The sequence below is a fragment of the Podarcis vaucheri genome, assembly GCF_965113315.1.
Source record: "Podarcis vaucheri genome assembly, chromosome: 2".
In the NCBI taxonomy this organism is placed as follows: domain Eukaryota; kingdom Metazoa; phylum Chordata; class Lepidosauria; order Squamata; family Lacertidae; genus Podarcis; species Podarcis vaucheri.
Genome location: NC_138760.1, coordinates 3,468,774 through 3,495,515, shown reverse-complemented (window position 1 = coordinate 3,495,515; position 26,742 = coordinate 3,468,774). Strand labels below are relative to the sequence as shown.

The 26,742-nt window shown below is 46.6% G+C and overlaps 1 protein-coding gene across 5 annotated transcripts in view; it reads right to left on the bottom strand.

The window, feature by feature from the left end:
* TNS2 (tensin 2) overlaps positions 1 to 26,742 on the bottom strand; it is a 135,241-nt gene that overhangs the window by 59,944 nt on the left and 48,555 nt on the right. For 3 of the 5 annotated variants that reach the window (XM_082207773.1, XM_082207777.1, XM_082207775.1), the window contains exons 2-3: positions 1,908 to 2,019; positions 1,548 to 1,585 (exon numbers count right to left, since the gene is read on the bottom strand). In XM_082207773.1, coding sequence (XP_082063899.1) covers positions 1,548 to 1,585; positions 1,908 to 2,019 — 150 coding nt within the window. Of the gene's footprint in view, positions 1 to 1,547; positions 1,586 to 1,907; positions 2,020 to 14,345; positions 14,540 to 24,874; positions 25,264 to 26,742 lie in introns of those variants that run through there. The other 2 variants (XM_082207774.1, XM_082207776.1) reach the window with 2 other exon arrangements.

Below are 26,742 nucleotides of genomic sequence, written 5' to 3'. Positions count from 1 at the left end.
ATTAGTCTACAGAGGCATGAAGTCCCTGGTGCTTTACTTTATACAGTATTCACTTGCTAAGTACTGAAGTACTAAGTACTTTGTGGGTTTCAGCACCAGATCAATGAAGACTAGGTGCAGCTGCTGTACAGGGTGAGATGAACTGGCACAAGGTGGTTCTGTCATTAGGCAGATAGGCTTGAAGCCGCTCTATCTCCCTGCAGAGAATGCAATCCTAGGTTAAAAGTGAGTAGTTGCAAAGTAGCTTCCTGACATTTTTGAGTAAGACCTGATTATATAACTCCTGCTATTTCCATAAATGATATTTTTACTAGAGGCTTATGTGAATTGCTGAAACAGGGACACAGCCTAAAAGGTAAACACAAATATATGAATATATTGCCATTTTTAGGGCAATTTCCTGTTTGCTTTGAGCCTTATTTCAAATCTCTGAATAGTTATTCTAAAATTCGGTTTACATTGCTAGACATCATGTGAGAGGAGTTTTTCAAAACTAAAATTAACCATGAGTTATCTTAGGTCCACTATGAGTCAAGCTCGGCTCTCTGGCTTGGCCATCTTGTCAATTGAAAACAAAGTAGCAAAAGGAATTGATTTTGATTATGTGATTTCAAAATTTGCAGAGAACAAAGTTAGGAAAAAAACGGTTTTAAGTGCTTATGCTCACAACGTTAAGTAAATAAACCAGAAAATAACACTTGCAACTGTAAGCATCTTATTTTTCCTTCTTTTAATAATTTCAATGTGGGGGCAGGTGACAAGAAATTTACCGCACTGGGTACCACCTGACTTTGCTACGCCACTGATTGCAACGTTGCATTGCTGGGGAGCAGGCCCAGAGAAGGATTCCTGACAGCCCCATACGACTGGAGGGTCACAGTTAGCCCACGGGCCACAGACTCCTCACCCTCGCCTTAAACCAACCCTAAGCACATAGAACGGAAACAACCACAGGTTCCTACCTTGTTTTAACTCTGCCCACCCCACCCCACCCTTCTGGTTCTGCTTCCTGTGCGTCAATTTCAGGTTGGAAGCTCCTCAGGGCAGGGACTTGCCCTCTTGTGCTCTGTAAAGCACCATGAATATGGCTGGTGCTATATAAAGAATGGTGATTATGAGGATACCATCCTTCAAACTGGGAACGGCAACTCCAAAATGGTTCAGATCTTTCCACCCAGGTGGCTGACATTTCGCAAGAGCCGGCAAAGGCACCCTGTTTCCACTTTAAAACAGGGCATTTTGACACCAAACAGTCAAAACATAGGACAGAGTGGTGACCTCATAGAGGAGGCATGCACTCGCCAGCACTGAGCTAACAAGACCCACACATAGCAAGGAATGGAATGGAATGTCGGGCTGTGGGAGTTGCTGCTGCTGCTGCTCCTTCACACACTTGAAGGGGCCTTTGGGGTGGGGTGGGGTAGGCTTATAAAACTCCCAAGGAACACGCATCTATGTGCACAGAATGCAAATTGAAGTGATTATTATATGCCACTAAACAGCACCCTGCCCCCTATTTTTTCTAACAAACTCCTCTTTGCTCTTACCTTGGCTTCACATTTCTTGTGGCTTGCCACTTTGCACACTGCAAGAAAAAAACACACTTTCAGAAAAGCAATTCCAGATCCACACCTTGTAACCTTAAAGATGGACTCTCTCTGATGTGCAATTAACAATAAGGTATATGGTACAACAGTAAAGCACATTGAAGAGCACGGTGTGGTTATTTAATCACCACGTGGTTTCCTTTTAATTCTGCTGTCCTGGATGCTCTTGTTAACTGAATGACAACCCTGGCTTCTGTGTTTCTTAAATAGATGGGGAATTATTCATATTGACTGGGCCTTTTGCTTCTCCGCTATGAAAGATGAGGAAGACGGGGAGGACTATATCTGGACAGCTCTTACCTTTACAAACAAGACCCTGGGTCTCAATGGATTCCTTGCACACAACACAGGCCTTTTTCTTCTTCTTAAATACTTTCTCTTTGAAGGCGTGAGGCTCGGACACCTTCCCAGGCTGAAATGACAAACACAGGGTCAGGGATTTAGTATGGGGGATCGCTAAAATAAAAATATCTGTTCATTGCACAAACAGATACCATGGACATATGTCTGTGAAGCCACAATGTAAAGATGTGAAGAGAACAGCTGTGCTGCTGTTGAAGGTACTAAAATGCAGACGTGTTACAATGCAAAAGGCAGTGAGGGCTGATCCATTTGGGCAAAGGGGGCACTGCCCCACCAACCTCAGTCTCCTCTCAGCAAGTGCCCACCTGCCTTCTTACTTACATCCAGTCCAGGGGGTGGTCATGGCTGCCAGTTTCATCCTCCTCCTCCTCCTCAGTTTCAGTCTTGCCCTTGTAGAACTCAGCAGGGAGGAAGATGAGACCAAGGCTAGACCTAGTTGTCTCCTAGTTGGCTGGCTCCACCTACTGTTAGTCTGCCGGCCTCCCACCCTACCAGCCGCCACTAGAAGTCAGCACAATTCACACTCACTGTCACACTTCGGCACTAATTCCTTACACATTCAGGTAGATGTTGGCATACACCCTTTGCAAAACAAAACAGTGTGCTCTTGCACAACAAACCCATATCCAATAAATAAATACAAAGGACTTTTTTTTACTGAAAGAAGTGTCAGAAGACTAAAGTGGAAGGTACAAGATAACAATCACTTGACGGCTGGTTCATATAACCTCCATGCAAATTTTGTTGGTTCATTTTTTAATGCAAAGCTAAATAATTCACACTTCCCGAAATAATGCATGAACACAGCTATTCTTCGAAATTAGCACTTCTACAAATTCTGCTACGTACTATGTACAAAATGCATATGTTAGGAGAAATTGTGCATTAAAATGAATGTATTAGTGGGGGAAAACCTCTTAAAATGGTACCTGACATCTGCAGTTTTTATACGTATTATATTAACAAATAATTCACTTCATTGTAAGCAAAGGGTAGCATCTTCTTTAGTTAATGAAAATATTCTTTTAGAATTAATTTTATAATGAATGATTTTAGAATGTTGTTTATGCTATACTTTTATACTGTTTTATTGTTGTTAGCCGCCCTGAGCCCGGCTTCGGCTGGGGAGGGCGGGATATAAATAAAATTTATTATTATTATTATTATTAGAATAGGTTGATCTAACCAACTAAGGTTGTAAAGCTAACCCCTCTTACAAGGAAGTAAGCACCGAAGAACTCAATGACACTTACTTCCAAGCAAGTTAAACTGTTGCAGCTCTCAACTAACTAGAGATGGATCTGATCCAGCAAGACAATCTTTATACGAATTAAACACATTCAGACATACCCGCTGGGGAGGAGAGCATTTCTGTGTGCGTGTAAGGTCCAGACTCTTAGAATCATAGAATTATAGAATCAAAGAACTGTAGAGTTGGAACTGAAGAACATGAGCAAAATCAGTCCACTCCTTTGGGGAGGACACCCCCCCCCAAAAAAGTCCAACGACTGCAATGAACTTTCGTGACATACGCAGAACTTTGCTGAACATTCCTCCATAAGCTGCAGGCCCATCCTAATCCTCTACAGATAGAAGGAATGTGCATGCTAAGGGTCCATTAGATGAATCTTCCTGGAATGGCGGGTCCCAGGTCAATGTTCAGTGTTCTGCTGGAACGTGGAAGAAATACCTACACTCATTTGGAATGTATAATCTTGACTACATGGACGGAAGATAGCAGTGATTTCCCTCGCTAACTGAAATTAGGGTGAAGAGCAGATGCACACATTCACCTTGAAAGTGACCAGGGGCTGGGCGTGGAGGGTGAACAAAGCCCATTGCACCAGCCAAACCCTTGTCGCTGCTGCCAGGCGCAGGGCACACAGTTCACGGGGCCGCGCTGCACTGGCTGCCCACCTGTCCATGCAGATGGGAGCCCGGCTGGCCAACGCGACCCTTGGCAAGGGAACCAGGGGTACACCAGCAAGGCTGGGCCCTGAGGCCCAGAGACCCCCAGTGGCAGGCAGGGGAGAGGTCCCTGTGGGGGGAACCTGGTTCATACCCCCTTAAAAGCATGTGCCTGGGGCTACAGCCCCCTGGTCCTCCCCACACCATACCACTGCCCTGATGAACAATTTCCAGCAGAACTGCACATTAAAATGAGTGAGGGCTCGATTGGAAAGGGCCACAGCTAAGTGCTAGAGCCTTGCACATAGCAGGTCCTGAGTTCAATCCCCAGGAATCTCAGGTGGGGCTGGGGGGGGACTCCTTGTCTGAACCCCCAGAGAGTCATTGGCAGTCAGTGTTGATGGACCAATTGTCTTGCGCAGTTTAAGGCAGGCTATGCTGAAAATGGCAGAAAGGGGTAGAGTCTCCTCCCCTTTCTAAAACATCTTGCTCAACTTACACAAAGCAATTTCCCCATCACCACAAGCAGCAGAGAAATTCACAGTGGGATAATGTTGGGAGTCTATACCAGACATTATCAGTTGCAGCGCCACATTCTCTGCAGCATGTAGTTTACCCCTTACAAGATATATCTTTTTTTAAAAAAAAAAAGAGTGCTGGGATAGCTCAGTTGGTAGAGCTTGAGACTCTTAATCTCAAGCCCCATGTTGGGCAAAAGATTCCTGCACTGCAGGGGGTTGGACTAGATGCCCTCTGCCTCCCCCTCCAACTATAATTCTACAATTTAGTTGGCTTCCAGTGGTGCTTTTATTATTGCTTATTGGTTTTAGCTACTACTCCTATGACTTTGCTGGAGGCTGAACTTTTGTTACGATGGCTTTCAGGTGTGTGTGTGTGTGTGTGTGTGTGTGTGTGTTTTGACGGATTCATTGTAAATTGATATGAGTGCCCCAGGCAGAAAAAAGACATCTAAATGTATGCATAGAAGGAAGCAAACAAATACACTGGGGATGACAGGAATTTCCCCAGATCAGTTTGGCAGTGCCCCTGTATGCTTTGTTTTTTGAACTTGGCTCACCGTGCCAAGCTATTTCACTCTGTAATCAGCTTTCTGCAAGAGATGTGTTCTGCTCGCCTTGTGGTCTGAATGGAGTACGTAGTTTGCTTTTTCTTGTGGGATGCTGGTGGATGGCGAGTTCTGACTCATGGCCGGGGGATAAACTAGGTGGCCTTTCAGGGGTCTTGCAACCTTACCATTCTTGTGAATAACTGCTTTGAAGAGAAATAGTCATCTGGGTATGCTTAAGAGCAACTTAAACAAAATCACAATATTTTACTCTGGTTTAATTAAACTTGAATAGCCACACTATCACCATTCTTGGCTCTATAAACAAAAGTGAATCTCCTTTCTACACATTAGTAGGAACTGAAAGCTGGTTTGAGGAATCCCTGAGTGATATACCGTACGTCAAGATATGACAGTACTAAGCTGCAATTTGAATACACCATAAGTTGCTTTGCAATTTTATCAGATTCACCTTGTTGGGCTGATGTGGAGGGCTGTGTATACAATGCCCTTCCTTCTCCCTTCTTTAAAGCAACATATTCGTTCCAAGGAAATTCTGTGATATAAATTATCCGAATCCAATTGTGTCTACTTTATTGTTGTTCTTCCATTATTTTGCATAATTCATGTTTCTCTGTTCCATTTTAATTTATTCTGAAACTGAGTAACCATTTTACTTTAATGATGGCATGTACAGGTAATTACAGTCACATGAATGCAAATATTTCCTTGACCATAGCATATAATCATCATCCTGTAATAAAACTATGCAATCCTCTGTGTGCCTACACAAAAATCCATTCCATGGTATTTAATGGGGTTTACGCCAAGGTAACTGCATAAGCTGCAGCCTAATTACAAGGTTTATATCAGTAGAAGAATGCATCCTATTCCAGTAATAAACAATCAATGATTAATTAATTTTCATGAAAACAATAAGTATTCTGCATCTCTTAATCATGGTCAGCCATGAGGCACAGAAGCTCAAGCGCTGTCAATTGGAAATAGTATTGCGCAACATCTCTAAGCTTTGGAGACCAAATGCTTTGAAGCATATCTTTGCAATGAAGAGAGCTAGAAACTTGAAGGATGAGAAATGGGTGAAAAGATTCCATTCATCTTTCTGAAAAGGGTATGAGTTTCTCAGGAAGCTGAATTCTGTTTCCAGTATCACATTCTGCCAGGGGCGCCGACTTATAAAAAATATTGGGGGGGGCCCATACCGGGGTCCTGCCGCTGGTTCGCTCGGGTAGCCGGGAGAACGCAGTTCGAGGTGGCGGTGTTGGGGAGAGACCCTCGCTCAGGGCGCCACTAGACTTGGCGGCCGGCGGCCTATCTGGGGGGTTTTGGAGCGTATTTCGGCGGAGCGATTGGGGAGGAGGGGGCTTGTTGCCGGATTCTTCAGCTGAGCCGGAGATCCGCTGCTGGGGGTCCCTGGGCCGAGTTGTGAGCATGGCCTGCTGAAGGGAGATCCAGCCGATTGCGCGACGGGGACGGCCGGGGCTCTCCGGCTAGGGCGCGCGGCTGGCTGGCTGGCGAGGGAGCAGGTGGGGAGGAGGCGGGGGTCCTCACTCTCTTAGGAAACGCACCCGCGCGCCTGATTGCCACGAAGTCCGAAGGGTGCGTGTGTGGAATTAAAAAGCAAAAACGAGATACGGGCAGGGCAGGCAAAGAGTTTTCTGCAAGAGGATGGAGGGCAGGTTGAAGAGAAAATCACTCAGGATGAGACAGTCAAATCAGCCATGATAAAATGGGCTCAGGATATTGCGTATAACATCATGTTTGAGGACTGGGAAAGGTTATGGACCACCGGAATGAAATTCACGGCATGTAATGCCTTGAAGGAAAATATTATGAAAATGATTTATAGGTGGTACATGACCCCAGTCAAGCTTGCAAAAATATATCACCTGTCTGATAATAAATGTTGGAAATGTAAGGAGGCTGAAGGGACATTCTTTCACCTCTGGTGGACTTTTCCAAAAGTGAAGGCCTTCTGGGAAATGATCTATAATGAGTTAAAAAAGGTATTTAAGTATACCTTTCCCAAGAAACCAGAGGCCTTCCTCTTGGGCATTGTTGGCCAGAAAGTGTTAAAGAAGGATAGAACTTTCTTTATGTATGCAACTACAGCAGCAAGAATACTTATCGCAAAATATTGGAAGACACAAGATTTGCCCACACTGGAAGAGTGGCAGACGCAATTGATGGACTACATGGAACTGGCTGAAATGACTGGCAGAATCCGAGATTTGGGAGAAGAAACAACGGAAGAGGACTGGAAAAAATTTAAGGACTATTTACAAAAACAATATAAGTTGTATGAATGTTAAAAATTTACACGATTCGGAAACTATAGCTTCAGCAATTAGATTTGGGAAACAGGAAATTATATTTTAAGTAAGAAAAGGTCAAAATCTAAGGTAATACTATGTTTAATTTAAGATATAAGTAACTGATGAAAAGTATGTTAAATTTAGAGGTATAGTATTTGAAAAGTACAAAATAAGGTACGAAACAAGGTAATAATTTGCTGATATCTTTATTATAAAGAATGCAGGGTAAGGGAGATGCGAGGAAGTCCAGTTAGTTATATAAAAAATGTGTTGCATGGTTGGTTTTCTTTTCTTCTTTTTCTTTTTCTTGTTCTTTTACTTTTTTCTTAAGTTTATGTTTCTAACTTTGTATTTGAAAACTTAATAAAATATTTATAAAAAAAGAAGAGAAAATCCTTTCGCTTTTCTGGGGCGCAGGGAAGTCTCAGAGCCGGAGGTTGGGGAAGGGACCCCCTTTGCTCTGCCCTCTTCTCCCGTCTTACATTCGCATGGGGGTCCCCGCCCGAGCTTGCCTGGCCACCGGGCCACACAAGGGCCGCGCTCTACGCGGCGCACCTTGCTAGCCGCGCAGCTGTCCTCCGCGGCTGTGGAGGGGCCCTGCGCCGGTGCCCAGCCCCTCTGGGCGCCCACTGCGCTGCCAATGACAAGCGGGCGACGTCGCGGGCGGGGAAGGCGTCGCTTTCTTTCCCGATCCTTCATCCTCCCAGTCTTCCAGCCCTTTTTTGGGTTGGAAGCTCGTCTCGTTCGCCCTTCTCCTTTCTTCACCCTGCGCGCAATTTTCCTCCCTCGTCTCCCTCCCCATTTCTCCTTCCTTCCTTCCTGACTGACTGACGGGCTCGGGTTCGGGCTTCGGCTCAGGCTCGGGCTTCGGCTCGGGCTCGGGCAGCCACAGCGTCGGCGGTGTTGGCGATCGGCGGCGCGGGGGGATGGCCCTCCCGGGGGAGCCGGCACTGCTCAATGGGGTTGCCAATGAGACAGGCCGGCCGCCCCCCTCCCCCGGCCCGGCGCCCCCCGCCGCGCCGGTGCCCGTTATCGAGCTGGTGCGCGCCGGGCGCCCTATAAAAGCCGCGGACGCGCCCACCGCCGCCCGAGATTATTGGGGGGGCTGAGCCCCCCCAAACGAATTTTTGAGGGGGCTCGGGCCCCCTCAAGCCCCATGGAGTCGGCGCCTATGCATTCTGCTGTTTATCTGCAGTTGTTCAGAACTGAGTACACTCATATTCTTTGAAAGTTAAACTCAGCTTGTTTATTTCTGAAAATTCCAAAAAGTGATCAGAAGGAATGAATACTTTCACCGCAATTCATCAGTAAGAGAGTGTTTCTGCTCAAAGATTTGTGATTTATAAATATTAGCAATGAACAATATATATAAGAAGGAAAGAAAAGTATTCGTATTCCCTGACAGCTGCTGCTGCTGCTGTTTAGATATCTTACCGCTTCATCATGAAGTCCCAGGGAAGGTTAGAACAATTTTAAAATACAATATTCAAATGCATTAAAGCAAATTATATTCAAGAGAACAGTACAGTCTAGACCAGCGGCAGTCAACCTTTTTATACCTACTGCCCACTAATGCCTCTTTCTTGATGGTAAAATTTCCTTACTGTCCGCCGGTGCTCAATGGAAGGAGGATTCAGCTTGTGCCATAGAACCCCCTCCCACCCACCCAGAGTCCTGAAACGCCCACTGGTGGGCGGGAGGGACCAGGTTGACAACCCCTGGACTAGACAGTGCTATTCTTCTAGAAAAAGAGGTTCTGGAACTCACCATGAACCCCTCCCTCATTCTCTTAGAATGGCAATGGTGCCCATCTGATAGGTGCTGGAACTCAGTTCCACAGTTCCAGCTGAAAAAAAGCCCTGAGTCTAGAGAATACTATGTAAAGAGAGGGTTGTGTTTTTTTTTTACAAGCACCATCCATGACAGTAGGAATTCCTCAGCTGACAAGTTTTACAAATGACCTTCCCTAGCCTTCTCCCCTTCTCAGCGCCCCCCCTCAAAATCCCCATTCCTGGATTCTGAGGGCACTGAAGTTTGGATTACCCAGAAATGCAACAGCTGTCCTGCCGGAAATGGAGCTGCATTCCAGTCATGCAAATTGGGCAGTGTGTGTGTGTGTGTGTGTGTGTGTGTGTGTGTGAGAGAGAGAGAGAGAGAGAGAGAGAGAGAGAGATAGATATGGATGGATTACCAGCAGAGCCTCCCTTCCCCTTCCACACATCTCCATATGATGGCAGGGAGGAAAGTGCGCATGTTACGTGGTACATTATAGAATATCGGCAACCCAAGCAGTATACACACGTGTGTGAGAGATGTCACAACAAAGACACCTTCAGATATTGGGATCTGTACTCAGAAATCATAATCATCCCTCTTCCTAGGAATCTCACCAGCTACTAAGTTTTCTTGCCGTTAAAGTTGCCTGCAGCTACAATATGGTCAGGGCTGTCCTAAGCCAAGCGATTGCACTGTGCCTTTGACACGTCAGAGGAATATAGGGACATGATTGCAAATTGACACCCACCTCCATTCTCAGCCCTAGATCACTTTGCGAAGCGCACCCCCCTCTGCTACAGCATGTTGCTTAAGGCTCCTTTCTCATGTGCTTTGCTGCTGTATGTGGAATTCATTTATGCTGCAGTGGGGGCCCCCCAGACGGGTGTGTTTTTGGATAGCTGTATTCTTGACACAATAGTAGTGGTGGATTTGGGCTGGACCATCCGCACTTCATTCCACTTTATCTAATTGCTCTGCAATGCTTCCCCAATGTTACTGTGTTACTGCAGTCGGAGGGAGGAGAAGCTTTGCACTGTGGAGCTCTAAAGCAAGACCAAAACAACAACAAACAACAACAATAATCCTGGAACATATGTGGCATAAAAAAGTTACAGGACCTTAGCAAGGAGTTACAGGATATGCACTGATTGGAAACAAAGCCATGTCTGCCCCAAAACTTCTTAAGGCACAAACAGTATTGAAAGCAGGCCCCCACTGCCACCATCTCCAGAGAGCGCTCTGGGGGCCTGGGCCCCTACAAAGCTTTTGCTGTGGGTGCCCGGTCTCCACCCCCCACTGCCACCACCCCCTAACGCCCGCCGCTGCATTACCTCTGGTGCTCCAGAGGCAACTGGAGTAGGGCCTGCGCTTCCATCATGGGGCCTCTGTTGCGGCTGTGGTTTTTCTTTGGTTAAAGAAAGACTACAATCTTGCAATAAAACTGGGCACTGCAGCAAGGAAAAGTGGCATATTTGGTTCAGGGGAGGAATGGCAAATAAGGAGGGGTATAATAAAGGTTTATAGAAATTGCACATGGTGTGGACAAAGTGGGTGGACGTTTCTCTCACTCGCTCATCACACGAGATCCTGAAGTCATCCTACAACACAGAGCAGTGGGAGATTTAGAGGGAAAATTACAAAGAGTCTTCTTCACACAGGGCAGTGTTATGGTAGGGTTGCCACACATCTGGGAATTCCCAGACATGTCCTCTTTTGGGGGGTCCTATATGCCCATCCGGGGGGAATTTTACATCCCTTGGGGAGTTGGACAGCAAAAGCCAACCCCCCTATTTTTTCTATAACAATACTGCAGTCTGTCCAAAACATCTGGAAGGCAACCGCTGGGGAAGGCTTGCTGTAGGGACTTGAATCTTAAAAGCAGAAACATTTACTCCTAGCAAGAAAAGGATTATTCAGGCTGCAGAATTTGTAAAGTGGGGGTCAAATAGAGCACACTCAGCTCCTAGCGGTGGTGGGAGTTGCACCCTCTTAAATGAGGCCTGAAAGAGGAGGAACAGGCAAAGCTGCCCAAATTGCAAGCCCGCCTTGCAAAGAAGGAAGGCTTCCTGGGACATGTAGTTCTTTCAAGGAGAGCTGAAGGGGGCTCTGTTTCAAAGCGTGTGTACATAAGCCCTACTGAATGAGCCAATTCACACTGGGCCACAGCATAGCCGGCCGGGCTATAAATAACCATGAATCGCCTGCTTTGTTGCTGAGGTTCTTAACTGTGAAAACAAGTTATCTGTTTAAAAGGGCAAGACGCAGGAGCTGCTGGCCAGCCCAGGTGAGAGGCCAAGGGGCAGGAGCCCAGCAAGAAGCGGCTGTTTGAAGCTCCGAGGGGAAAGGCCTCCTTCCAACCCCCTCCCCAAAAAGTAAAGAAACAAACTGAACTCGTAACAGATGAGCAGGAAGGACCTGCCCTGTGTCGAAACGGACTGGCCGAGAGTCACAAGGCCCAAATCAGCAGGCAACAGATGGTCAGATGCTTCTCCACTCCCGGTCAATGCAGTCAACAAGCATGAGCATCTTCACCCGGCCTCTGCCAACCTGGTGCCCTCCATGATGCCAGCTGTAGTCAGTGAAGGCTGGGTTCACCTTTTCCCAAACCCACCAATAATCTGTCGCAAGATTTCAGCAAGGCTGTTTTTAAACGTTTGGTCCCAGCCCTTTGACATCTCCAGGTGAGCTCCAAAACCAGAATAAAGCCGGCTGGGAGTAAATCGGTGTGGAGAGCGAGCGAGAAAGAGAGAGAGCATTTTCTGTGTCACCTGAGGGATTCGGTTGTGGGAAGTTCTGCCTCCGGCAACGTACTTTCCCCTCCAAATGCCCTCCCCTGCATACTCTCTGCCCCTGCATTCGCTTTCTCAGCGGATGCGCCCTTAGGAGCACTCATTTGCCCAAGAGACTTATTGATTCCGCCTTCACTCCTGTAAAACCCAAGCTGCAAATTGCTTTTCCACCCTCCTTCCCAACAACACAAGTGCACCCCTTCCTGCCGCAGCTCCATCCCTTCCTCATGCAGGCTCACCTGTTGCTGCCTCTGCCGGGTCAGTCCCAGAGGCTCTGCCAAGGTTTTTTCCATGCACACTTCACTTTCTCCACTGTGCCTGCTTGGGGCACAGAAGAGAAAACGCTTGCCAGCCTCTGCTCTTGTTGTTAATGTGGGCAGAGCTGTGTTGAAAAAGTCCCCTTTGCTGTTGCCTTCTTGGCTCACAGGGGAGAAAATGGCCAGGCGGGAGTGTCCTTGTGACACTGGAGGCCGGTTATGGAGACCTCGGGGGCTGGGCTGGACCCTGGGGGTCTCAGCTCCAATATCTGATGTGTAGCTTCCCAAGAAAGCCCCTTGTCCCTTCAGAGGCATTTCATAGATGGTAAGCAGGGAGTTCCCAAAATAGGAGGCGAGTCACATGGAACCCCATCCAAAGTTAAATTCATTTTTTCCACATATGTTCTGTCCTGCCCCCAAAGGAGCACAATGCTGGATGCATAGATCACCTCCCACCCCACCCCACCCCATTTGCCCTCACAAGCCTGCAAAATGGGTTAGGCTTAGAGGTTGCAAAGGTATTATTCCCAGCCACCTCAACAAACTAATTCCCAGGATTCCTTGGAGGAAGCCATGTGCTGTAGCTACATGGTGTGGCTGTGACTTGAGTAGAGATTTGAATCTGGATCTCCCTGGTCCTTGTCCAGCCCTCTATCGAATAATGCCACAATAAGTGCTCCGTGTCCCCTTCCCAGCATAGCTTTTACACTACCCTCTTAGCACAATATGGGCTTGCCTACCCCAGTGTGGGCTTCCTACATGCCCCTACCCCATGCTTGAGGCATTGCAGTCAGCTACCTAATTGCCAGCATGCGTGCTCATTACAAGGTCCTAAACCATGAAAACAATGAAATGCATCAAATGCACCTTAAGTATGACCCACCTCCTTTTTTATAAACAAAACAAATCTTCTTCTGCACCACACACTAACTCCATGCTAAACTGGAATAATTACCAGTGAACACCATCACAAACATGGTCTAGAATTTATACTTTACCCATAGCAAATTATGCGCTGGGAGCACAGGTGTTCTGGTGAAGCTAGAACTGTGTGTCTCACAACTGAAAGGCCTCCCCTGAATGATCTGCTTATTCAGCATTCAGCCCAATTTGCTTGTACAAAACTTATGCAGCAGATAGAATATATCTGGATTTTATAGAGCATTTGTTCTGATTTGTTTACAGGCAGTTATATAACTTAAGAACCATTCTGGTTTGCTTGCAGGTGTTTGTATGCCTTCCTGTTAAACAGAAGTGGCTCACCAGGTAGAGTGGTATGCAGCTGCAACACTTGCTTCGCAACAGGTGGGTCGCTGTTGCTTACTGGGAAGAGGAGGGATGAGAGGGCAAGGAGATTGGCACAGTGCAAACACACCAGCAGGAGAACCAGATTGGTTCCACCAGTGCATTTGCACAGTGCCAAACCTCCCCTCTCCCTTTTACCTTTGCTGGTTTCCACACACCCAAATCTTCCCTGGGTGTTCTTCCAACCTTCTGGAGCAGATTTGGGAAGGTGCAGGGGCAACGCAGGGTGGAAAAGGGAGAGAGGAAGTTCCCCTGCATGGGCAGAAGTTGTTACGCTGGTGCAACTACTTTGCTGGATGCCACCCTTTGCAACTGGCATCCATTCATCCATGAACTCACGGAATGAGATTTCTACCACTGGAAGAATTAAGCCCTGGTACATCTTCTGGTTTTCCCTCAGTGTAATGGACTAAACAGCCCTTACAGTGTGCACACAAGTACAAAAAGTGAACCAAAGGGACTGGGTAAGGAACCTTTGAAAGCGTCATTAAAATGTGGAAACTGTGCATTCTAGAGATGGGGGGATTCAATTCAGTTCATTTTTAAAGGGGAATCTTCCAAATTTGCACTTCCCGACATGCTTGTCTGAACTTTACAATGCACTTGTCCAACCACTTTCACAAAAATGCATATACATGGGGAAAATCCTTGCACAACAAGGGTGTACATCAAACCTCATACAAAAAAAAGTTTATATCAAGAAATTTGCACTAAAATGCTGGTTATTTATTTTTCATGCTCATGAAAATTAAATAAATAAATCACAAATTGCTGCAGAAATGTGGAGAACCAAACTTTAGACTGGGAAAACGAGACACAGAAAAACAAAATGGGCCGGTTCTTCCATCCTAATATGCACATACACACAAACACACACACACACAAAAGACAGCTAGGCATCTTTGCAATGGCAAAATCAGGTACCTAGTATCTCTTACCAACATGCTGAAATCCACACCAAGCTGGGGAAGGAAACCATCTGTTTGGATGGTGGGCTGGTCCTGGCCACAGCCTCTGCCAGCGGGCAAGGAGGTTCACCAAAGCAGGAACGGGCTGGGCAGTGACTCTTACACAATCAGGGCCCAGAAGGAGCTGCTGCAGCATCCATTCCCCCTCCTTCCTTGCTCTCAGTGAGTCCAGAACAACATGTTTACTCACTGACTCAGCCACACAGTGCCGCGCAATGACTGCCCGCTATTGTGTGCCAGTTGAGAAGTGCTTTCCCCAGCTACACAACATCCCAGTCATGTGAAGGGTTGTGTTTACACTGCTATGCACACGAATCCAAATCTGGTGCCAAAGGAACAGAAATCTTACATTCTGGGTAAGTTATGGAAATTAAAAGACAGCCTTAGCAGAACCTTTTCATGGTATGGCAAGTTAAACTCTGGAGACGTATTTGGGAATATGACAACACATTGACTCACTAACTCACATGACTCATTTTTTTATTGTTCATATTGTTATACTGTAATGCATTCCCTAGAAAAATAATTGAAAATTGAAAATCCTATTGTTGTTATTATTATTAAGAATCCAGAATGGTATGGCAAGGCTCAGGAAGTGAGCTTTGAAGGGGATGGAGGTGGCTATTCAGACTGGGAATAGATGGAAGCAGGCAGGCATTAAGGGAGGTGACTCAACATGTTTCAAATGTAAATGGTCCAGTCTCTGGCATCTCCAGACAAAAGTGTGTTGGGTAGCAGTGCTGGGGAGAACCTTCTCCACCTGAGACCCTGGAGAGCGGCTGCCACTCAAAGTGCTCAGAAAATGCCCTGAGGAAACCAACGGTCTGATTCCTAAGAACAGAAGGAAAAACCCGGCTGGATGAGGCCAATGGCCCATGTAGTCCAGCCTCCTGTTCTCACAGGGGCCAACCAGGTGCCAATGGGAAGACCACAAGCAGGGCCTGAGGGCAAAAGCACACGACTGACTTATGTTGTGCACACCCTTCTTCCCTCAGGGCAAGAAAGATTAGTGCAAAGGGCACAAATTAAGGAATTGGAAATTTGGGGGAAACGAGGTGTGCAGGATGAGGACTCTGAAACCAACCCAATACTCAAACAACTCTTAAACTTCTGAATATATCCCGTTTCCTCTGCCCCTCCCCCTAAGTTTACAGGCAGTCAGGAAGGATAGAAAGGAGAGCAATATTGAACCTATCAAAGGAATAAAAGGTGGCAGACGCCAGAAATCTAGCTGGTGTTTTCTTTATCCACCCAGTAAAACATTTCATGGGAGTGGTGGTGGCATTTGGTTTCTTTTACAGGGCCCTCCAGACTGAGTATATAATTCTACATGTCACAGATGCAATAGCAGCGGATGCATCAGTGATGAATTTATACTGGACCATCCATGCATCATTCTATTTTATTAGTTCTGCAATGATTATCCAGTGTTACATATTATTGCCATCAGGAGGGGCACCTTTGCACTACAGTACAACAAAAGTGTTACAAAAATAAACATACACACACACACACACACACGAGAGAGAGAGAGAGAGAGAGAGAGAGAGAGAGAGAACATTTGCAGTATGAGAAGTGATAGGATTTCAGCAGGAAGCCGCAGGACATGTCCTGAGTGGAAATGAAGCAGTATGCCTGCCCACAAATTTTAGAGGCGTAAACAGGATCAAAAGCAGGGTTGCATATGACCCCCCAACACCATAATGAGTACAAATCATCATGAATGCATGAGAGAAAAGATGTCTGGAGGCCCCTAATTTTTCTCTAGCAGACTAGCCCCATGAGTGCATCCAGGGATGTAGCATGGGGAGGGCTGGGGGGGGTATAGCCCCAGGCACAGAATTTTGAGGGGCTGGAAACCAGACCCCCCCACACAAGGAACCCCGCCCTGCCCTATCTGCTAGCAGGGGTCTCTGGGACCCAGAGCCCAGTCTGGTTTTGCTGCCACACCCCCGGCCCCCTCACTGAATGACCACCTGGCCAGTGTTGGGGGGGATGCAGCCGCCAAGCGCTGCGCCAGCCAGTTGGGTTCCCCCCTGTGCAGGCAGGCAGGCAGGCAGGCAGGCGGCGCAGCGCAGCCCTGTGACCCCTCCAGGCCCAGTGCCCAGCTTGCAGTGTTGGTGGCAAGGACTGGGCTGGCGTGGTGGATTTTGTTCACCCTCCATGCCCTGCCCCCAGTCCTGCCCAGCGTGCACACATGTATGCATGCACACCCCGGGCACCAGCAAAGGACGCAACACCACTGCCAGCATCATCATGGTTTGTTTGCAGGGAGGTTACACATCAAATTGAGCAATTGTTATTCCACACTTTCCAGTGCATCTCTTTATCCCACTTTCTTTACTACAAATAGCATGTGAGTGGCCGCCGAGACCCTATAACACCGTTCCTGAAAGACCTACATTGGCTCCCAGTACATTTCCGAGCAATTCCAAGTGTTGGTGCTGCCCTTTAAAGCTCTAAATGGCCTTAGCCCAGTATACCTTGAAGGAGCGTCTTACCCTCATCATTCAGCCCGGACACTGAAGTTTTTAATGTTTGATACTATTTTTAATATTCTGTTGGGAGCCACCCAGAGTGGCTGGGGAAACCTGGCCAGATGGGCAGGATATAAGTAACTACTACTACTACTACTACTACTTCTACTATTAATAATAATTTGTTGTTGTTGTTACGAAGGAAAGCCAAATCTGTTTTAATTGCATAATTTGAACTTGCTGTTATGAGACTTGAATCCCGCACACAAAATAGTGACAGTCTGGAAGCTGTCTGAGGCCCCAGCTGCAGAAGCCTCTGAGAAACTCACTTCCTGCTCCTCCAGACAACCAATTTATTGAGCATTCATCCCAATTAGCTTGCACAAAAGTTCATGTAGAGGCAGAGGCAAACCTAGGCAACCTTGACCCTTTGCAAGTAGGTGAACTGGCACCTGGGAAGCCAGGAGAGGCCATGGACCAGACACTAAAAAAGTTTGCCTGGCCGACTGAGGGGCGCCTGCAGGACTGCTGCGACGGCCCTTGCCAGCAACCAGATTCCTCCACCAAGTTGCCCACTGGAGCCTTGGCTTCTAGCCAGAGTGGAGAGGTATGATTTTTGTGCACCTCTAAGACTGCATGTTTTAAGGGAAGCGGGTGACACTGTGGGTTAAACCACACAGCCTAGAACTTGCCGATCAGAAGGTTGGCGGTTCGAATCCCTGCGACGGGTGAGCTCCCGTTGCTCGGTCCCTGCTCCTGCCAACCTAGCAGTTTGAAAGCACGTCAAAGTGCAAGTAGATAAATAGGTTCTGCTCCGGCGGGAAGGTAAACGGCGTTTCCGTGTGCTGCTCTGGTTCGCCAGAAGCGGCTTAGTCATGCTGGCCACATGATCTGGAAGCTGTACGCTGGCTCCCTCAGCCAATAAAGCGAGATGAGCACCGCAACCCCAGAGTTGCTCACGACTGGACCTAATGGTCAGGGGTCCCTTTACCTTTAAGACTGCATCTCAACTTACGGTAATTGACTATTTTGATTTGTTTGTGGGGCAGTTATATGGAGATAGGATTTGCTTGGCAACCACTAAAATAAAATAAAATATAACACCCATCATCACAATATCTCATGGCAGTTCATATGGTAAAAATGCAGGTTAAAAGCACAAATAAATAGTTAAAACAACAAAATAATAGCTCCCCATCCCACAAACACATTTAAAAGATGATAGAATATCAATCATCCCAAGGCCTGGTTGAAGAGGAACATGTACGCCTGGCACCTAAAGATATATAATGAAGGGGAGAGCATTCCACAAACTGGGGGGGGGGGGGACTGCACAAAAGCCCCGTTCTCGTGTTGCTGCCATCCAGACGTCACATGGAGGAGGCACCCAAAGAAGAGCCTCAGATAATGAACGCCGAGTCCAGGTTGGTTTATATGGGTAGAGGCAGTCCTTGAGGAACTGCGGTCCTGAGCCATTTGGGGCTTTGTAGGTCAACACCAGCCCTTTAATTGCACCTGGAAACTAATAGGCAGCCAGGTGTAATATGCTCAAACCGTCTTGCCTCAGTGAGCAGTCTGGCCACAACGGGAGATGGGCTCTTCTCAAAGCAGCCTTCCAAAAAACCGAGTTGCTGGCCAGAGCCACAGATCCTCCAGAGCAGGGGTGGGGGGACCTTTCTCAACCTGAGGGCAACATCCATGCCAGTGATGGAAGGCGCCAGAGGCAAAAGTGAGTGATGGAAGGCGCCAGAGGCAAAAGTGAGTAGAGCAACAGCTATGCAGTTTAACTTTGTTGATTTGTTACACACACACACTTACAATTCTTCATCCAGGCAAACTAGAGGCATTTATCAGAGCTCAATTACTTATTCCAGCCAGGCAAAATAAACTCAGGGAGGGTGCAGAGCAGGGCTGGTGAGGTGCATGGCATGGGAGGAGGGGGAGAATCCTGGGGGCCGGAAAAAGAGAGCTGCTTTGGCCATAATTCGGCACAAGCCTGAGGTCCCCCGCCCCTGCTGCAGAGTGTACCAAGACTATGTACGCATGTCCTATCCATGACAACCAGCTAATTCGTGGGGACCTACAGCACATTATCTCTGACCTCCTCCTGCATTGCTGCAGAGCTTTGCAAGGGACGGGAGGTTCCCACCCAGCAGAACAGAGTGTTCCATAACTCAGGAAACCAGATGGGAATTGGTCAAGGCTTAAGAATAGCAGGCTGGGCTCCAGAGGTCAGGAACAGGACTTTTTTTATTTATTTTAGGGATCTGTCAAGATATCAGTGCTTTTAAAACCGCTTCCCCAGCACAGCTGACAGTTTGAGAACAAAACTAAATTCTGCTTGCTTCATTGTGCCCTGCAGATCAGTTTGCTGGAAATACCCCCCCTCCCCCCGCAAAATATATCTCATCACAAAAAAGGAAAACCAATAGAGTCCATTTCCCTTTCCTGCTTTATGATTATTGTCATTTCCTGGTTCCCACCCACCCACCTCTTTCCCCTGCTGTAGGTTTCCCAGCACTGCTTGGAATGAGCTAGTGAGCATGTGGGAATGTCTTAAGAACCTGGAAATGTCTTCTTTTCTTTGGCTTCAAAACCCTGTGCATCAAATTGCTGGTTAAGCAAAACCCCATGTTTTGCACATGAAGCCTAAATCAAAGCCTTGGAAGTCTGTCTGAAAGACTGTCACTTTAATTACATTCCCAGGAAATTCTACATAATTGTTCAGAAACAGCTACCACAAAGGCAGAGTGATCGGTGAGAGGATTTTACAATTTCAATACGTAATAAGTAGTAGGACTAGCCACCTTTCCAGCTCAATCTTACTCGTGTTTTGCAGGGAGGAATACAAGCACTTACTGGAACATTAGGTTTGCACATCTAAAGTGGATTAAAGCGTTCTGTGGCCCTGGGGCAACTAACCCACTTGTTAAAAAAGAACCTGGCTTTTGGGAAAGCAACAACAATTGCAAGGGAAACATATTTGATAAGAATGGGATGAACAAACGACTAACAGGAAGATGTGCAAACATCCCACAAGCAAATCAGGATGAAAGGAAGATGAATGCTCATTGTCATATAACTGTCCCACAAACAAATAAAAATTAATGCTCAATATAGACTAGATATACAGTAATCCAATCTCCGTGTAAGCCTTTTGCAAGCAAACCAGGGCAAGCAAACAATAAATAGGTACCGTAACCTGGAGGGCTTCTTTGTGGTTTGGAAGGTGACTGGAAAATGCACTGAAAAGTGTGGGATGAATAATTAATGGGAATATGTGTAAACACCCTGAAAGCAAATCAGGATGAATGCTCAATAAATACTGGACTAAGGGTCCATCCATAGCTAGGTTTAATGTGGATTGTAAACAACCTGTGTCTCCTTTATTTCCATGTGACATTTTCCTCCAACTACTTTTTCCTCCCCAAATCTGGAGTGTCCCTATGCAATTGATGTAGCTTTCTTAGTCAGATTTTTCAAAGCATAGGGGATCTCTGGATTTAGGGAGTAGAAAATGAAGCACAGCAATATCTAGATGAGAACAGCAATATAATATTATAATATAATATAATATAATATAATATAATATAATATAATAATATAATATAATAATATATAATATAATATAATATAATATAATATAATATAATATAATATAATATAATATAATATAATATAATATAATATAATATAATATAATATAATAATATAATATAATATAATATAATATAATATAATATAATATAATATAATATAATATAATATAATATAATATAATATAATATAATATAATATAATAATTTTATTTATTTATTTATGCCCCGCCCATCTGGCTGGGCTTCCCCAGCCACTCTGGGTGGCTTCCAACAAAATATTAAAATACCGTAATACATCAAACATTAAAAGCTTCCCTGAACTGCCTTCAGATTTCTTCTAAAAGTCTGGTAGTTGTTGTTCTCTTTGACATCTGGTGGGAGGGCGTTCCACAGGGAAGGCGCCACTACCGAGAAGGCCCTCTGCCTGGTTCCCTGTAACTTGGCTTCTCGCAGTGAGGGAACTGCCAGAAGGCCCTCGGAGCTGGACCTCAGTGTCCGGGTAGAACGATAGGGGTGGAGACGCTCCTTCAGGTCTACTGGACCGAGGCCTTTTAGGGCTTTAAAGGTCAGCACCAACACTTTGAATTGTGCTCAGAAACGTACTGGGAGCCAATGTAGGTCTTTCAAGACCGGTGTTATGTGGTCTACATGAATGAGGGAAAATTAAAGGAGATGCAAGGCATTCCCAAACCACATTAAACCCAGGTATGGACAGGGCCATAGTCTAACCACCATATAAGCTTTGTGCAAGCAAATCAGAATGAATGCTGAATTCATCAGGCTGTCTGGAGGTTTGCATAGGACTCCAACCAGGTAGCCTTATCCTATGCATGTTTTTTTTTTTAAATGTCGCCGAGTTCCGATAAGCATGTTTAGGATTGCAACACTAATTGATTAATCACAGATTAAAATCCTGGCACACGCACACACCCTCTCAATTAACTGGTAAACCTGACAAGAAGCAAAAATCCCAGGACCAGCAGCTCTTGCCACACAGCTGTGCCAGCGCCAGCCTTCCTGTCCCAGATCAGATGAAAAAGAAATGTAAAGAAGGATTTCCCTTCTGGTCTGCATCCAAACCCAGCCAATGGAAGTTATGAAATGTCAGCATTTTCAGCCCAAGAGAAACTGCTTCTTGCAGGTTCTCCAAGGGAATACTTCCCACTTCACATATTATGGCTTATAAGCATACACTTAAAAGATGAAAAACCTAACTCTAACATACAGTGAGTGGGATTCACCTAAGGCAGCCCATCAGTGATAGATCTGCACAGGGACTCCAGCTCACAAATGGGCCTTCTCTCCTCTCCTCTCCCCTCGCACCCCCGGAGGGAGGAGGAGGAGGACTGTTCCATCTAGCAACTGCAGTGTTTGCGCTGATGGAACACTTGTGTGGTGTTGAGTTCTAACCAATGGGCCATTGCGCCTCCTCTCACCATAGAGCCAAGACAGGCTGCACTCTGTCAAATGAACACTCAAGAAGTAAATGCAGCCTGGTTTGTTGCCATGCTAAAATATGAAATGGCTTTCCAAAGGCATCTTCATTGAGGTCTTGAAATATGCAGCAATGTATATTAATCAGCCAACAGTTCAATTCATCCATGAAGATTAAATACATTTAATCATTTGACAGCCTTAGCATCAACATGCAGGGAACATCTTTGCTTCATTTGTTTACTTGTAGATCCTCACAAAGTTACAATTCCCAGCACCCTGAACAAACTACAGTTCCCAGGATTCTTTGCAGGAAGCCTCATGCTTTAGATGTATGGCCTAAGTTTTCCCTCAGTGCTCCTTTTCCCAGAATAATCCTTGAATCTTGTGGCTGCAACTGTCAGCCCATAGCCTGGAGAAACCCAGGAAGCAGGTAGGTAAGGAGCCAAGCACATATGAATTAAAAGGCACAGAGGAGCAAACCTCTGCCTCTGCCTAGGTCATTGCTCAGTCTTAGGGGTCATGCTAGAATCTGTAGCTGCCTGGAACCACGACTCCAATTGTCCCCTTGTGTTATCTGACCTCAACCAAACTGGCAGTTGCAATGTGACACTTTGGCCATCAGCTGCCCAGGAGCTTTCTCCTTTTGCAAGCTCCTACAGCGACACCAAGAAACTGGGAGTCCCTACCACTAGCTCCTCTGATCCAAGAACCCCAGCTGGCACCTAACTACAATAATGCACTAGCGCAAAGACAGAGGGACTCTTGGCAGGGAGAGGGTTGGGCTCCTCCTTCCATCCTGCACCTGCCACAACTGACTCAGGCAAAGCCTCGCACACTGGAGCTGTCCCAGCACAGCTGCATCATGCACAGTTGCTACACTTGTGAAAACTGCACTCAGGTCTTGCATAGCCTCTCCACAAAGGGCCACAAAGCTGACCAATGGTCAACCGAAAGCAACTGCTGTGTGTGTGTGTGTGTGTGTGTGTGTGTGTGTGTGTGTGATTGGATGGCTGAGCCCTTAGGGTCATTTCAGAAGGAGCTAAACCAGCCTAGATTTGCAGTCTCATTTCCTGTTTACTCAGCATTCCCAGATCTTCTGGAACGCTGGCTAGAAGATTTCCCTGCCAGGGGAGAAAGGCCATGCCTAATGAACTCTTGGTGGAAAAACATTTTAAAATAAGCCTGTGAACAAAATGTCTGCTGCTGCTTCCTCAGCCCCTCACAAGATGGATCAATGGTCTGACTCAGTACAGTGGTGCCTTGGGTTAAGAACTTACGGTAATTCATTCTGGAGGTCCTTCTTAACCTGAAACTGTTCTGAGGTACCACCTTAGCTAATGGGGCCTCCCGCTGCCACTGCACGATTTCTGTTCTCATCCTGAAGCAAATTTCTTAACCCTATTTCTGGGTTAGTGGAGGCTGTAACCTGAAGTGTCTGTAACCTGAGGTACCACTGTATAAGGCAACTTCCAATGTCCCTGTGTACTTTAGGCAACAAATGGGGTGTGTGAGGGCAGGTGGTAGCTGTGTCCCCAAATCCAACACAGGACCCACATCCTAGGGTTGGTTTACACACACCATCACTTGCTTTCTCTACACTTCAGGGCTTGCACGTGAATGTGCAAACTGGCAGCGTGAACTAATTCTGTGTTTGCAAAGGTGAGAGGTGTCTGTGTCCCACCTGTGGGGATTTGATCTCTGATGGTGCCTTCAGTGTGGGCAAGCCATCATAGCTTGGCATCATGGAAATCCCGTGACTGAACCAGAGCTGTTTTTGTATCCCCGCCATACCAGAGTACGTACTTCAAAATCAGACATGGGGTCATAGGAAGCTGCCTCCTCCCATAGCACTTCAGAAAGAGAGTGAAAGAGGAAACAGGGCTGCTACATGCTGAAGATGCATGTTCAGAAATGGCTCAAACAGGCTGCTGTGGCGTTTGGCCAACCAGCTTTCACCCATCTGGGATTTTAAGATCTAAAGAGAGAGACAGAAATTTTCTAAAGAGAGAGACAGAAATTCTTTTGCAGCAAACCGCATGGGGGCAAGCAGATGTTGGGATCTGTAGGAAACCAGTGTGGGGCCCCAACTCACATCAGGAGCACCTTCCGGAGCGGGGAACAGAGGAAGGTGGTTTTTACTGTCAGACCCGAGGTCATCCAGCACAGTCTACACTGTTTCAGACTGGGAACACTCCTAGTCTTACCTGGATATGCTGGGGATTAAGCCTTACCTGGATATGCAGGGCAGGTGCCCACACAAAGCTGAAGCCTTGCCCCTCGGGACCCTGAAGCTGTTTTTTCTTCAAGAAGTATGCTTTTTAAAAAGTTTATTAAAATGTGTTGTTTGGCCCTAACTGATTCACCCCGCCATGAGCTTTCGCAGGCCTATTTCATCAGATGCACAACAGGGGCTTCCAGACTGTCGCTATTTGGGAGGTAGAATTCAATGGCATGCCAGCAAATTCAGGTTGTGCAATTAAAACCAACTTGGCATGCTTGTGCAACAACCCTGCCCCCCACCTTGACCTTTTGCAATAAGGAAAGCAATAGCGAAACACACTGAAAAATGTGTGGTAATAATTGCTTGAGGCGACATCATATAACCTCTCCAGAAACAAAAACATAATGAATGCTCAATAAATAATCCAAGGCAGCGTATGCACCATACATTTAAAGCACCCTGAAAGCACATGACTTCCCCAAAAGAATCCTGAAAACACGTTTCCTCAAAGACTCACAGAGCTACAATACTCAGCACCTTTAACAAATTACAGTTCCCAAGATTCATTGGGAGAAGCCATGCGCTTTAAATGTATGGTGTATCCACAGCCTAAGTCCCCGCAAACTTGTGCAAACAGATCTGGATGAATACTCAATAAATGGGCCATCTGGAAGTGACCTCAGAGACTTTGGACAGCTTGCAAGAAAACCCTGCCTCGCCTTTTCCCTTTGCAGTGCCTACCCTCCGTCTCTGTTGTACACCTACCCGGCGGCCACTTGGTACTCGGGTGCTCTCTCTTCTTCCCAGCACTCTCAGAAGAGTGTCCATGGTGTTTCGGGGCTTCATGGTTACAGATGATGGTGACGGCACATTAATCCCACAACTGCCTTGGAAACACTGTCAGGTCGGCATTGCTGAGAACAAATCCACATGAGAGGGACAGGGTCTGCCCCGACTCACGGCATCCGTGGCTGTAGTGGATCTGCTATATCCAGCTTCCCAAAGCAGCTCAGCCCTTGGGAGTATGTGAAAGAGGAGGATGTGGAGCTGGAAACAATGAGGCCGGAGCCAAGGCTGGGCTGCGAGATCAGGCGGGCAGGCAGGGAGCTGCTGTTTCCTGCCACACAATAGCTCCTTCCCTTTGCGCGGAGGTAATGGAAAAGGATGGACCGGGAAGGAGGGACAGCTGGGCCTGGCAGAGAAACAGAGGAGCCCAGGTCACCCCTTGAAGCCAGGGATAGGAAAGAGTCTGGCAGAGGCACTCAGAAGGGGCAGAGGCTACTAAGCACACCATACATATAAAGCACAAAGAATTGTGGGAGCTGTAGTTGTCTCCTCACAGAGCTACAACTCCCAGCACCCATAACAAATTATAGTTCCCATGAATTTTTGGGTGGGGGAGGGAGAAAGGTATTTTAAATGTATGATGCAGATGCAACCAGAGGCCAGCAAGCCACAGTGTGGAACTATCCAACAGGTTCTGATTTGAAGGCATCGGCTTGCTCCTTGGGAGGGCTGGAGTGCCCCTAGCCCAACACTTACACTATACCCCTTATAATGCTGAAGGGAGATTCAGCTGACAGTCCAGAAGGTGCTAGGCCTATGCACTCCAGCTGTCCCAAAGACCAAGCCCTGTTGCCTCAGCACTGACTCTCGTCTCCACAAAGCCTCTTTTTCTTCTGATCTCTCAATAGAGGGACCATTCCGTGCTCCTCAGAGGCCCAGATAATGCTGCTTGATAAACCTTAGCTGAGACGCTTGTAAGCCACTAAAACCTTCAGCCATAAGTAACGGATAGCTAAATAGCAAGAATATAAGAGGAGCCCTGCTGGATTGGCATCTTGTTCTCACCGTGGCCAACCAAATACTCTGATGGGAAGCCCTTATGCAAGATATGAGGGCAAGAGAATTCCCCTCCACTTCTGACGGTGGAGGTAGAACAAAGCCATTGTGACTAGAGGCCATTGATAGAATACGGTAATCCAGCATGAAATTGCCTACGTCTCTTTTCAAACCATCCAAGTCGGTGGCCATCACAGCAAATTCCATAGTTTACCTATGGACCATGTGGAAATGTCCCATATAGCAAAGCGATGGCCACATAATACGGAGGGGGTTTTGCTTTAGAAACTACTACAATACCTCACTGGGAAAGCAAAGAGTTCTGTTCTCTCCTTCTGTTTTTCCTCTCTGGGCAGAACACTGTTGACCAGACACTGCCCAGAGAAGAGAGAGTCTGCCTTTTCCATGTTTCCAAGGCTCTTTGCTGGCCTCCTTCAACCGTGGGTGGGTGTTAAAGTGAGTCAGACCAGAGCTGCCTTGAGGAAGCTGAACTTCTGCCATGGAACTGGGTCAAATGGATGTAGCCAGTATGGCACAGATGATGTGGTCACAATGCAGGGGAGAGGCAGGTTGGGGGGACGGACACCCATGACATTCACAACTTTTTGCTTAGAAGTGCAGTGCCACGGACCTCCATAACCAAATGGCACCGTCTTGGCACACCAGAAGCTTGCGTCCATGTGGCTCCAGTGCTACCCATTCCTCCTTTCAAGTTTCCTAATGAAACACACAAACACCAGTTTGAAATGGAGCTATAAATTCTGGGTGTTATTCGTAGCCAACCCTGGATA